Source organism: Lepeophtheirus salmonis, chromosome 10 (genome assembly GCF_016086655.4).
Source record: "Lepeophtheirus salmonis chromosome 10, UVic_Lsal_1.4, whole genome shotgun sequence".
NCBI classification, from domain to species: Eukaryota; Metazoa; Arthropoda; class Copepoda; order Siphonostomatoida; family Caligidae; genus Lepeophtheirus; species Lepeophtheirus salmonis.
In genome coordinates this window covers 19,806,857-19,818,444 of record NC_052140.2, presented here as the reverse complement: position 1 = coordinate 19,818,444, position 11,588 = coordinate 19,806,857, and the positions used below count along the sequence as shown (strand labels likewise).

General features: G+C 29.3%; 1 protein-coding gene across 8 annotated transcripts; it reads right to left on the bottom strand.

Annotated features, from left to right (window-relative positions):
• Positions 1 to 379: 379 nt before the first annotated feature.
• Positions 380 to 5,663, bottom strand: LOC121125498 (potassium channel subfamily K member 1). Of its 8 annotated transcripts, none has more exons than XM_040720690.2 (6): positions 5,522 to 5,663; positions 4,937 to 5,034; positions 1,940 to 2,025; positions 1,781 to 1,861; positions 1,018 to 1,551; positions 380 to 950 (listed from the first exon to the last, which is right to left on the bottom strand). In XM_040720690.2, exons 2-6 carry the CDS (start codon positions 4,999 to 5,001, stop codon positions 751 to 753), a joined length of 966 nt encoding a protein of 321 aa, XP_040576624.1. In that variant the 5' UTR covers positions 5,002 to 5,034; positions 5,522 to 5,663; the 3' UTR covers positions 380 to 750. The 8 variants fall into 8 exon arrangements, with proteins under 8 accessions (XP_040576624.1, XP_040576622.1, XP_071747498.1 ...); XM_040720688.2 differs by adding an exon at positions 5,349 to 5,405 and having other exon boundaries at positions 1,781 to 2,025; positions 5,522 to 5,659; XM_071891397.1 differs by adding an exon at positions 5,181 to 5,405 and having other exon boundaries at positions 1,781 to 2,025; positions 5,522 to 5,658.
• Positions 5,664 to 11,588: the final 5,925 nt, after the last annotated feature.

The following is an 11,588-nucleotide window of genomic DNA, read 5'->3' as shown; positions in this document are numbered from 1 at the left end:
TAACTGATTTTGGTTAGGACTTATATTTCCTTTTGGAGGAAAGCTTGCAAGATACAATATAAGAAACTACATGCTCGTTCAAAATATTTGACAAAGCGTGGTATTATTTAAGTGAGAGATAAGGTACTTTGAACTATTTCAAAATGGGCGATCAGTTTCATAAAATAACGTCATATATAGATAGCAGTGTACTAATGCAATTTTTTATCGTTATCGATGATCGTCCTTCAAAAAGTGGGGGTCAACCAACGGCTTTATTCCCATTTGTTTCATCCCTATGGTCAGAGTTTATTTTTAATCATAGCCAATAGTTTAAATTTTGTGGAAAATGAATCTGTATGATTAACAGTTAAATTTATTATAAATATAAAAAATAATATTTGAGATTTTTAGAAGGTTTAATTTGATCTTACAATTTAATAATTATATGTTACAAATGATGAATAGGTCATAAAATATTACAAAATCCAACTTAATAAAGTTTAATTTGTTAATGACAACGTATATAAAGGTATAAAACAAAATATAATTTCAAAAACCATTTTATCTGTATATATAACATAAAAAAATAACATTATATTACAAAAGAAAATATATTGAAATATCGGTAACTTTCCTCAAATGGCCTGTCGATATATCAATGGGATCTTAAGTCCTAATCAACAAGCAAGCTAATTAGTTTATTACATGACAGTAATATGATAATTAACAAGGTACTATATTATATTACAAGTTGAAACAAACAGTTCATCATCTAGGAGAAGACCTAGATCTTGGCCTGATAATTTCACTCTTTTCTCTTTCCTCATTATTCAACTCATTAAAGGAATCAATATTTTCTCTATCAATATCCACATACTTTTGGAAATATTTTGCCAAACTTAGCTCAGGGATTCCATAGTATATATCAGCAATGAGAGTCATCATAATTAGTCCCAACAAAAGGTACACTGTAATATAAATGTGAACATGATTAATATTCTTTTTACAACTTATTTTCCTAATTGAAATGATTACCAACTATGCCGCATTTATAAATAGCTCTATACAAGCCATGAGCCTTATCCCCAGGAATATAATCCCCTAATCCAATTGTAGTTAAGGATATAAATGTATAATAAACTGCATCTAAAAAATTCCATCCAGGCTCTAAAATGGTAAATACTATTGCAGGCAACACATGAAAAAGTGTAACAATGATTATGAACATTAAAGTCATTTCCAGGGATTTAATGCGTAAATCACGAGGAATAGTGACCATCATTGAAAAAATAAATTGTAGAAATCTCATGATGGGGTGAGAGATTCGTTTGGCGATGATTGAAATAAACATGATTGTAAAAGGGATTCCGAATGAAGCATACAAAATGGTGAATATTTTTCCTGGGATTGTCAGTGGGGATATGTGGCCATATCCAATGGTTGTAATGACGGTTGAGGTGTAAAGGATACTTTGTCCTAAAGACCAGTTTTGTTCAAATTGATCTTTTGCTAGAGGACTTATACCTCTATGTCCAAGAATGGATTCTAAGAAATCCTCAAGATCTGATTCTAAGAATACCAAAAATATACTAATAGACTACGATAGAATACTGATTTTTAAATAAAAAGATTTTTGCAACTGATATTAAACAAAGTATAAGGAATTTTATGCCTAAACATTACAAACATAGGCTATTGTTCTGCTTAAAATATGCAAATATTACATGACCTTAAGCCATGATAAAGGACTTGCATTGAATGAATAACTATCGTAGCCTAGTTTGATAAACATTCATACTTCTTAATGTTGGATGTTTTTTCAAAAAATGTTGTTTTTCAATGACAATAGTCTCTTTTAACCTCTTCTCCAAATCCGTTTCTAAAAGGAACATGATATAAGCTCCACAAACAATATAAGAGATATATCCAATAATGTATAATACAAAGAGAATAGTACTACGCCTGATTCTACACCATAAGATTGCATTCCTGCCATTAGGCATTAATTCACTTCGTTCGTCCTGATCACTCCGTCCACTTATTCTGAAACAAAGAAGAGGTTCTTCTTCAAATAAGTATATTTTTATACATTTTTGATAACATTATCTGGAATAAATTCAATTTATTTAATATTTAGTTAAATGAATAAGAAATAACTCTATAATTAATTATTTCTAAAATGACGAAGAGCCTTCTCTAAAAAATTTTGAGTGGTGTAAAGTGATTGTAAAAAACGAAAAAAATTAGGGATAGAGAATAAGTATATTCACAACAAAGTAGGAAAGTTTCGTGTTCTTAATAATTTTTAGCATAAAACTCCTTCAAATTAATTAAATAAAGGGAAAGAAAGATATAATTATGCACTTGAGTATATGAACACCATGTATGAACAAGTTTAATTTAATTCTCAAATAAGGACAAGAGTCTAAATTGTTAATTAATTCAAACTGTTTCATTTGTTATCTAAATTATTCTTTGTATTTTTTATGACTTATGAGTGCACATCACAAATACATAAATATACGTCATGATACACGAAATAAAAGATGAAGTAATTTGATTGAGAATGTAGTTTGATTTTTGATAGAGCAACAGGAAAAGTAGAACTATGTCTTATTATCCAATGTATTCGTGGATTTGATTTAATAGTTAATTTGATCTCTTTGCCCGATACTCTACTAAAAATCGATCTAAAGACTCAACAACTAACGATATGGAAATTGGGAAGGTTACATAGGGAAATGAGTCAAGGTTCTACATCTGTTGCTCCACCCAAAATCGACCTTATATTTAATGGTCGCATTTAGTGGAAATTTTTATCAAATCGAGGTGAAAAAATGCTTAAGCACTTTTGAGTCAAATCCGCATTAAAGCAAAATTGGGATTAAATCCAATTTTTTCTCTAACAAATAATTATTTTTACTTGTATTAGTACAAATTATCTTGAGAAGGACAGTTTTTAATACTTCTGTTGATCCATTCCTCTTAGATCTATATATATATATATATCATCAAATTGACCAATATGTAATTTCTAGAATAAATATATCTTATGTAGATGATGCAGTACAAAGGATCCATGGACTCCCATAATTGTTTCAGATGAGAAGGAAACTCTGTCATTAAGCTTTATATGCAAAATCAATGAAAAATAATTGATTTCAGGGGCCAAATATGCCTCAAATTAAATGACAAACTTTGTAAATTATTTTGCCTCAAGGATATTTCGTCTTAGTATATAAATAAATGAGGTTTATACGTCGTTATCGTTTATTTTTGGTTGAAATTGATGTTGCCTTTAAATTTTTTAATCAAAATATGTTATGTTTATTACTACAAAAACACTAAATGTTGTTTTCTGTTGGAAAAATGATGTAATTATTTCCCAAAATTTCAATGCAAACTAACTATCGAAATCTCACTATGTAATTAATATTAATTATAGCCAGAGAAAAAATCGTTCATAAAATTAGTATATATAAAAAAAAAACAAATATTCGAATAGAAGAAGAATTAATCATTTTTTCGTTATCACTTAAGTGTCATTAGACATCATAATTCATATTAGAATATACTCATGGATTGACTAACAAGGATAATATGTGGTAAGAGCATAATTCAATCATTATTTCAACGGAAAATAACCATTTTATACTTTTGATAGTAATAAACATTAGATCTTTTAATATAAAAAAATAAAAGGAACATCAATTTTAACCAAAAATAAGCAATTAAGACGTATAAATCTTATTCATTTATTCACATATTACGGCAAAATATCATTGAGACAAAATTGCTTTAAGCGAAAATGTCCTAAGGCAAAATATTAAGGTGATAGTACCAGACACCAGAAGTGGTCCAGAATTAGATTACCAATCCCATGGAAGTAATTAAATTAAGATATAAATAAATCGACTTGTAGATGCACTTCAGGTAAGTTCTCAATACAAATAAGAGCAAAAATACTTAAGCTTGAATGAAAATACTACTGTACTCCGCATTTAATCTAATGGAGCGGTCCAGAATTTTATTCAAATTCACATAAACGTAATTAAATGAAGACTACAGTGATCAGAAAAAATATTACATTGCAAATGAAGTGCAGTAACCTGATTTTAACCCTCTTGACTTTGCATACTTTATGGTCAATGGGGGCAAAGGAGATTCCAGGCTAGAGCCGCATGGGTAAAAATCCCAGTGCATACTGCCTGGATGTCAGTGATTAGATGTCTTAGCCATATTGTTCAGAACTAGGATGATTACAGGGAATGAGATATTGTTCAATTGTAACAAGACAATATTCAACCTGTAAAAATGTATTAAAACATATTACGTTACAGTCCATAATCTGCGAGTCATTTAATTTTTGTAATCAACTGTAATTCAGGACCACACTGTACATATCAAATAATTTGTACTTAACCCATTAGTGGTCAACCATATTATATTTTATTAAAATGAGTAATGTCTTATATCTAACCCCAAAATAATACTTATGAGATTCGTTCATATGTCAAACCTTTTTTTTTTTTTTTTCGTACCGTATATATTTTATCACATATGACAATTTCCCAAATGAGGAAACCAATGGCCCCATGGAGTAAAATATATATGTTGTGAGCAAGATGTGACTTGTACAAGGAAATAGTTCATGTTGCAACCCAAAAATAAGATGAGTAGTTTTAAATGAAGGATTTACAGTACACTTGGGATGAAGATCATGCAATAATTTAATATTCCATGAATGATCGATATATTATTAATAGTCCTATTTTTGACTATTTTAAAACAAATTACTCAAAATTAATTACACAACATGGTCATTAAAAAAAAAAACATTGCTCAAATACGCGGACCCTTCTAGAATTTCAAAACTCCGGCTAGTATGTTGAATTAAAGGCTTAGGTTTTTAGAAAATCTAATTAGTTATAATTTAAAAAAATACCTCACTTACCCGGAGTTGTTGCTCCTACTTGTTTCCAATGACTCAATGCTCCGATAATTATTATTGTTGATCATTGTTATTAAAATGTCATCCAAGAATGAGTTGACCTATTATCGTAATCAAATTACAAAGCATTATTTTTTTACTTTTATGCAAAAATGAAGTGGAATAAATAGGATTTCTTTCTGTATAACATGAGGGCTTTTTACACTGGAGCATAGGAAGAGAAACTATTTAGTGTTTAGTTACTTACATTATATCGACATTTGCTACTATTTATGTTGTGAGTATGTCGTATGATATAATATAAAAATACACAAACATAATATTTGTTGCTGTCTAGGATAAATTGTTGATAAAGGAGTGGGTTGGAAGAGCAAATAATGATTATATTAATATGTTCAAAAAGATAAAAACGTACAAGTGTTGAGAAAGTATGCTTTACAAATAAAGGAACATCCTTTGTGCCATACAAATGCTGGAATTGGAATAGAATTAATAATATTAGGCAGTAATGTATGTCAATAGAACTTTACATATATTCGATATTATTATAAAGCGGGAAGAAGGAATGATTCAAATCTGGCAGCATACCTTAGTATTTATGTAGTTCAGAAACTTATTCCCGGAATATTATAACAAAATTGAATGAGACCCGTCCATGTGTGTCGTTATTTTACATAAATAATTATTCCAGCGCAGAAATTAGATCAAAATAGAAGACTAAAAGTGACGTCATGAGTTTCTTGATCATAATATTATGCTAAAATAATTAGTGTTGGATTGGTCTAAAAACACAACAGTTCTATCAGTCTGGTCTTAATAAAATGTGTCATTCATAAGTAGTGATGTAAATCCTGTGATTTTATTAGCTGGCCCGTTTTTTATGGAATTGTTAATCTGAAGAAGGAATTTTCTTTTCATCAGGAGTAATTATACTCTGTAACAAATCTTCAAGGTTTTTTATGTACATTCCCCAATGTTCAATCATATTTTGAATATAGAAGAAAAATAATTTCTCTAATCAGGAGTGAAATAATAATGGCAACTGCTAAGAAAGAGATAATTCATTCTTCGGATTACCAATTCCAAAAAATGGTTCATCTAAAAAATGCACACAATTTACAAAACATGTTATATCCTCTTTTAATGATACGAAATGCCTAAAGTTTAAAGTGGATTTTCTTCATTTTTATATTCTTTAATCCTTTCACTAGGAGAGAAAAAAAAGAAGATAAAAAAAAGACAACTAGGACCGTAGGACCGACTAACCGTATAGCCTGACATGAGATTGTAGAAATTATTTTTATTTGGATGTACCTAATTTATTTCATAACATGAAATATATCTATTCTTTTGGCTTTACACAACAGGAGGGGGAGGTGTCAAAAATAAATTCAATTTTAGCCCAACTTTTCGGATGCAAAAAGATCTTTTAAGGACTCTGGGGAAAAAAAATCTGGCCAAACCCTTCCCCCTCATCCCCTAAATTACATTTTTACCCATCAATGCGTAACATATTTTCTATGTAATAAGGCATTTTTATGCTGTACCAAATAGTTATATAACATTTTAAGTCTATAAAGTAAACTTATAAGGTCAAATAAAAGGCAGGGGCACCCGCAGGATTTTATTTGGGGAGGGGGAGCTAATTTTTCCCACAATTAACTACCTATATTTTAAATTTTGTTTTATTAAGGAAAATCGAAAAAAAAAAATCTGAATGACCTTTCTTTTTATAAAACAAATCCTAAAATTGATTTGATTGGGGGGGGGGTATTTTTTTTTCAAATTAAGTTATTTTTTAAAATTTCTCCAATTATGGGGGATCTACATCCCCTCTGGCCTCCCCTGTGGACTCCCCTGAAAGGTCACACAGGAGGTCAATTTCTTCTAAAATTTTACTTTAGCGTGTGCACAAGGATGTTCAATTTAATGAAAAAGTTTGTAAAGTTTCAGTGTTGAAAAGGCATTTTTTGACCTCTAAAGCCATTTAAAAATGACTTTTTTTTTTAATGACGTTCTCTATTTATAAAGGGATTCAAAAGTTTCAATTTTAAGGTTATGTTGGTGAACTTTGGAAGTTTTTTCTAAATCTAAATCAACAGTCACTGACGTTTTATTATTATTTACATTAAATAAAGGTCTTACATAAATTACATAACCTTGAAAATCTAAAAAGTGAACGATATATTCTAGAACAAATACAGTATACATAACAAAATATATCCCTCCATATATTAAAACATGAAATTATAACCCTCAAACTCAAATATTTCAAGATGTGGTTATGATGTTTAAAACTATTAATGGATTGACTAACATCAAACCTAAAGTATGTAGTAAGGTGTACAACACTAGGTTGTCTTCTGATTTTTACTTAGTTCAGCCATTGGCAAATACATACTTTTTTTAATCGAACAATACGGATATGGAACTGTTTCCCAGAAGGGGCGAGAAGAACGTCTTTACTTTACGGTTTTAAGATACCCTCAAGTAAAAGTAATCCTCATCTACTTTAATTCCAAACTAGAAATCCCACTTGTAATTTTTGTTTTGTTTTTCATTTATTCGTAAATTCTATCAAATAACTTTACTTATCTATTCTAAATCACAATTCCCCCTTATTATTACATCTAATTTTATTAATATTATTTAATTCTACCACATTTTATCATTTCATTTTACCAAATTATTTCATTAGATTTTATCATATTGTTTTAATATATTTTATCATGAGTTGACCATATTCGGCTAATTTTAGCCACTAGTGGAAACAAAAAAAATACAACAATTGAAAATTTAGATATGCTTTTAATTTGACAATTACAAAAGGTATAGAACACTAGGAAGATAAAAGAATCAAAGTTTTAGTTTTATCATCCATCTTAACAAACTTTCGAATTCGGAGTTACTTATTCCAGGAAAGACGTCGGGATGAAAATTTATCTGACTTATCCCTGTTTAAAAATAGTATGACTTAATTGTACCATGGTCACCATTTTGGAAAATATATATTACTTCATATACAATTTATATGTAAAATCGGTTTAGACCGATTTTTTCCCTCTAGAACGGTCCAAACCGAATATTACCTCTGGAACAAATTTTTCTATGAGGCTGGATTGGACCAAACTTTCCAGTTCAATTCGAAAATGCACACACAAAAAAAAAATTAAAATTACAAAAAACTAATTATTGTACGAATAGGAAAGGAAGAACGTATATTGAGTACGAAATAAAAAATGGAATTAGGAAGAGGATTAGCGAGTTAGTCTTAGTATGTATCTTCATTATGGTTGAAAGAGGAACATATTCTCGTCCTAGCATCATAAAAATTTAAACTATCAAGTCTTACTCATTATGAACAGGACCCTCACCTTCAGAGGCCCAGAACGCCGCAAATATATATTTTTTGAGGGACAACCTATAACAAGGGTTCTATCTTTACTTTTAATACTATCTCCACTAAAATTATGCAAAGTTGTCTTTCACTCTGATTGCAGAGAACACCTTTTAAGGAACGTATGTTGCTACAGCTCTGCGCCTCATATTAAAAAAGAATAGGGAATTAAAAATTTGGTGCGTCAACATAAAAATAATCTGGAACAAAAATCAAGAAAAGGAAAAATCCCACTTTATTTTTAACATCATGTATACACACAGCCCAATATTTCATGGACATATTTGAGTCAGTTAAAGTCTTTGCAGTCAAATTTGTGGGAGAAGTTAAAATACCTTTAATATATGCAATAACTTATATTTGTCCCTATATTGTTTTTTCAAATAAAATCTAATAATTTCTCATTTCTGTATTATGACTACAATTTGCGGCACACCCAAAGAGTTAAAAACACTAATTTGTTGATATAAATTGACAATAATTTGGTGGTGAATGCAAATGTAATCCGCATTCAATTTTGTAAGAAATCCTTCCAGCTTGCTTTTGTCTTGAATTAAAAAAGAATAATGAATTTGATTGGATATGAACTTTGGCAACGATTTTGTGTAGCTAACACACAGCATACATATCCTATTAAAATAAAAAGAACAGAGGAGGAGTGCATGTCTAAATTTTTAAAGCAAAGTTCATCGACACTTAATAACTTTGACCAAAACAGGTTGTAGTGTTGGGTCGGTCTGGACTGAATGAACTGGACCGACTTTCCGTAGGTGTAAACTGGGTGAGTCAATGGACAGGAGTCTGTACAGATAAAAATTAGAAAAGGAAAACATGTGACGTCACATATTAAAAAAAAATATATATATATGAATTATGATAGTTCATCAGGAATTAAATAATAATGACAACAGTATAGGAAAAGAAAATTCACTCTTCAGTTTCCAAACAACGTCAAATAACGGCGGAGCTAAGAAGTTCACCAGAGTTTCATCACTGCTTATAAGCGGGGCTCAATAATTGTTAAAATTAGTAACGAGTAATTGTCAAAAAAATAATTACTATCCCTCTGAAAAATTTACTAGCCCAGAATAACATAAACATCCGCAGAAATATATTTATATATATAAAAATATCCAGGGTTAGATATTTTGAAAATAATTTCAAAAATCCATTGGGAAGTTCAAATATTAAATTTTTTGGAACTTTTTTTGAAAAATCCACAGCTATTCACTCAATTTCAAATCCATGGCTTTTCTCAAAAAATTATATTTTTGGGGATTTTTCAAAAATCCGCAGTATTTCACAATAAATTATATTTTAGGTAAAAAAAGTTTCAAAAAATCTTAAATTTTTAGGAGAAAAATTAAAATTAAAAGTTATACTTAAAATTATTCCTCTGCAACAAATCTTCAGGTTTATTTTTTGTCTTTTATGAGCATATCCAAATGTTCCATCCGATTTTGAATATAATCTAGAAGAAAGTTAACTCATCAGGAATTAAGTAATAAAGACAACAGCTGTGAATTTTGGAAAAAAAGTTTCCAGAAAAATTAATTTTTTTGTGAATAGCAGTGGATTTTTCAATTTATTTTCCAAAAATTTGAAATTTGAAATGTTATTCTAAACCAATAAAATCTTAGTAATTCTTTGTAAATAACAATGCATTTTTTAAATTAAAAAAAACAAAATTTAATGTTTTTTTTTTTTTTTAAATATTCCCAAAACCAGAACAAATAAAATAATAACATTTTTGTGGACACCCCTGTTAAGGTACAGTATTACGTATCCAAAGGGAGTAGATACAAGCTACACCACACAAGCCCAACTGGTTTTTTACTAGCCACAGGGTGCCCGTCGAACCCAACAAATCCTCTGTATTTCTCTGCATTTTTCAATCACACTAGTGATTATTTTAAAAATAGGTGTTATCTCCTGAAGATATATAAAATAATGATAACAGTTTTAGAAAACACCAAAACAATCTTTAGACTGCTATCTAAAAAAAATTGTTGTATGTATTAAGATCACATATTATACAACTCTAATTCTTTATATGTTGGAAAATGTGTCATGTAATCTTTGGAAATTTGTAAAATATGGGAAAATATTCATTTATTTTTTTAAATGTATTTGAATGGAAACATGTGGCTGACGAGATTTATGTAATTTTGCGAAAACTTTTCCTTCCCTGTACTACTTCTATTTTGATTTTTAATGTTGGTGATTATAGCAAACTATCCTTTTTAACATTATGATACAAAGATGAAAAATTTAATAAAATAGGAAATCCTTAGTAGGTTGAAGCAGTGATCCCCAAACTTTTTTAAGTTTGACCCTTAAAATATATTGCTAAACAATGCTAGACCCCATCACCTTTCATTGAGAGATGCATACAAAATTTGGAGTGTATTTTTATGGAAACAAATTAGTCAAAGGTTTAAATTAAACTCTATAAATTTCAACCCAGAAGTAAATAATATGTTAGTTGACTATATTGATCAAAAATATAGATTTTAATTCTACATTTAATTAAAAAATAATAAGTACAACGAATGCATTCTAAATATAAAATCAGCAATATAATAAATGTACTATCTATGAATGCACATTATAAGCTTTGAAGATCTTCAAGACGACGCCCTGATAATATACTTTGGTATGTAATAATCGGAATCATTTCGATACTATCCATTCAGTTTTTTGCAGTAAACAAAGTCAAAATTGAGACTCGCCAAAAAATAACATTACAGGATGTGGATCTGCATATAGGTTTATAAATGAATCAAAGTCTTAATGTGACTGAACTGCACCATGCATTGAGCAAAACAGGTCTATATTAGGTAAAAATTTTACACCGCAAGTCGAAGATCATCTTCCATGTTAACCAGTAATCTGTATTTATTTGGGATATAAGTTAGTTTGGAAAAAGTCTTCTTACATAAATAAGATGAGGCAATAGACCTGTTCAAATTTTAACCTTTTCCCATTCTCCAAAGTCTATAGAAACTAAATATACCAGTCCCTTGAATTTTGGACCGCGGCTAGGCCTGCTGCATGGGCCTTGAAAATTTATTTTTGGTGTCTCTAAAAAAGGCAAACAAACGTTTTAGTTTGTATTCTTTTGACTATAACTTCGCTATAGCTTATTGTATAGCATTGATTTGGGTATCAAATCAAAGCCAATAAACTGTGCTTTAATTTGAATAAATATAAATATCATTTGTGCCCATGGGTAAATTTTACCTATGATATTAAAAA